General features: G+C 35.0%; 1 protein-coding gene across 1 annotated transcript in view; it reads left to right on the forward strand.

Annotated features, from left to right (window-relative positions):
- The window catches only part of LOC106468764 (glutamate receptor ionotropic, NMDA 1-like), a gene marked incomplete at its 5' end in the record, with an annotated part of 32,964 nt that overhangs the window by 1,555 nt on the left and 28,570 nt on the right, over positions 1–2,839 (forward strand). The window contains 2 exons of the mRNA XM_022397127.1: positions 752–882; positions 2,182–2,313. Of these exons, the coding sequence (XP_022252835.1) occupies positions 752–882; positions 2,182–2,313 (263 nt within the window). The remainder of the gene's footprint in view (positions 1–751; positions 883–2,181; positions 2,314–2,839) is intronic.

The raw sequence follows: 2,839 nt of genomic DNA on the forward strand, positions 1-2,839 counted from the left end.
GTTTAACGTTAAAAATGATTTATGATTTTAATGTCAACACAGTTGGAGATTTGATCACAAACTCTAGCCTCATAACACGCGTTAATAAACGACCAAATTACATTTCCATATCTCCTCAGCAAGTAAAATCAGCCTTTATTTCCAGTTTTCAGCACCTCTAGACGTATCTCCTCACGCCACAAAAAATCCCTGCTAAGTGGTTAATCTCATTATATGTAGAAACTTTAGTACTGCTCACACAAAACATCGCTTCAGCACTAGTTAGACTAATCTCAATATCGTAGCTCTGGTGCAGAGGGTTTAAACTTATAATAAACACAGATTTTATCATAGGTACTACTCAATATATTAACTACGTTACTGACAACGAAATTCACAGAAAATTGAAATATTGTTGAAAAAACGAAAGATATAACATTGTACTTACTATTTGTATTTTGATCGTCAAAATGGCTACAATGTACATGTAACTTAACCATTGCAATATAATATTAGTCTTTAAATTAGTTATGAAGCATATGAAATTCTCGTTTTTCCACATCTTTATCCAATCTTCCATGGCAATTAATCAGAATTTTGAGGCATAATTTTAAGACTACGAAGGTGTTTCTCTTCTATGGTTTTCGACGATATATTTGTTTCTGTATCTTTGCCATCTTGTGACGAAGATATCTTGTAGTGTCAAGAGTTGGTCTTTTTTTTTTCAATTTGGGAGTGAAAATGTGAAGTGTAGAGCTAGGTGTATTATTAGGTCTAAACGGATTGATCGAGCTCCAGCGAATAGCGACCTCTAGAAACATCGTAGTAGTCAGTGCAGAAACATTTGTACAAACAAGGGATCCTGAGAACCTGGATGCTATTGATGTCTTGGAAGCTATTAAGGTAAGCATTAAGCACATAGTTAATATCAATAATTCAATAGATAATTAGGTTGAAATACTTTGCACAGAAATTTGAAGTCCTGAATTAACTGCTTCATTGTCCAGTAGGATTCGTACAAACTGTAAATGTCGAAAGTGAGTTTATTATTCTGTGAGAAGACACAATGACAGGTCAATATAAAATATATTATAGATGAAATTAATTAACTAAGAGAATTGTCTGCATACATTTGAATTATTTTAACTATTACAACTTTTTTATCTGTCTCTTCCTATTCTTCTCATCCATCTATCGAACAAATCAGCTCACACGTCTCTTCATTTTTCTTTCTTTATTCATTCATTGACCAAGCCACGTTATTTTCTTTCTTTCTTTCTTGTTGTCCTTCAGTGCTAAGTATCCCTGGTCGATCAGCGGAAAATTTACAGATTTACAATGCTAAAATCCGGGGTTCAATTCCCCGCAGTGGACACAGAAGATTGCCCAATAAATAGCTTCAGTACTGTTATTTACATTAATTACATTAATTGTTAATAGGCGATTAAAATCAGCACTATAAAACAATAATGAACTTAATATAAAATAAGCATTAAGAAGGTCTTTACAAAAATCCATATTAAATCCCAGTCGTCACCATAAAGTCATAACGGATATTGGTTGGTTGTTTTGAATTTCGCGCAAAGCTACACGAGGTCTATCTGCGCTAGCCGTCCCTACTTTAGCAGTGTAAGACTAGAGGGAAGGCAGCTAGTCATCACTACCCACCGCCAACTCTTGAGCTACTCTTTTTTACAACGAATAGTGGGATTGACCGTCACATTATAACGTCCTCACGGGTGGGCATGTTTGGTAGAACGGAGATTCGACCCACAGATTGCGATTCGAGCACCCTGACCATGCTAGGCCTAAATCACTATTTGTCCCACCACATCTATGTTTCACCGAAAAGGGTTTTTCTTCTTCTCTCCAAAACATGTGTCAAAAAAGTCTCACAGAAGGTGTTCAGTACGTTTTTATTCTCAACCAGCATTACTGCAAGCATCATGAGAGAATCTGTTTGTTTGAAGTCACCACGGGTATCGAAACCCGGTTTCTAGCGTTGTAAGTCTGCAGTTATACCGCTGTGCCACTAGGGGCAGGAAAATTAGAGAAATAACAAGAAGAGATATAAAAGCAATGGCAGTCTGACAATGACAATGTTTTTCTTAGAACAAATATTTTCTAGTTTATAATCATTTCTAATAGTGGGGGGGGGGGTCTTTATTATAATCCTGAGTAATTGTATATTTATTGTATTAGAGTAAAGGTGTCCGAATAGTTACCTTACACTGCGTCATTGACTACGCAAAAGTCATCCTCAAACAAGCTCACCAATTAGGAATGCTGGAAGAGGGTTGGGCATGGTTCGTCACTGATGGGGTTACTTTCTCGGTGAGTGATATGAGTTTGTTAAAACTTAAATACTTCTTATGCGGGACTGAGTTGTTTATTGAGCTTTGTGTCTGTCTGTGTGTGTAACTGAGTTTCTTAGACATTTCAATGTTAATGTTTTTATAGTTCAATTATTTTAATTTATATATATTACATCAGCAAATTATAAATTTCTAAAATTATATAACGGTTCACAAAACTGATAATATAGTGCCTTTAATTGAAACTAAAATTAGGAGTTGTACCGAGTGATATGTTTTACTTCGTTTATTGCCATGGTTGGTGTGTAAGGGCTATGTACTTATTCTACTGTTAATAACACAGGCCTGTGATGGTTTTATTGTCTTAAAATTTTTACATGTTCTATAGTAATTCCTGTACGCTGAATCCGAAAATGATATCCATTTTTCTCTATCATATACACATTTTCCCCAAAATGTTATATGTACCTTTACATAAGTGAATCATTTTCATTGAAATCGGGTCACAGTTTGTTATGCTTAAAATGTTGACAACCAATGGCTAT

Source organism: Limulus polyphemus, unplaced genomic scaffold (assembly GCF_000517525.1).
Source record: "Limulus polyphemus unplaced genomic scaffold, Limulus_polyphemus-2.1.2 Scaffold3154, whole genome shotgun sequence".
NCBI lineage: Eukaryota > Metazoa > Arthropoda > Merostomata > Xiphosura > Limulidae > Limulus > Limulus polyphemus.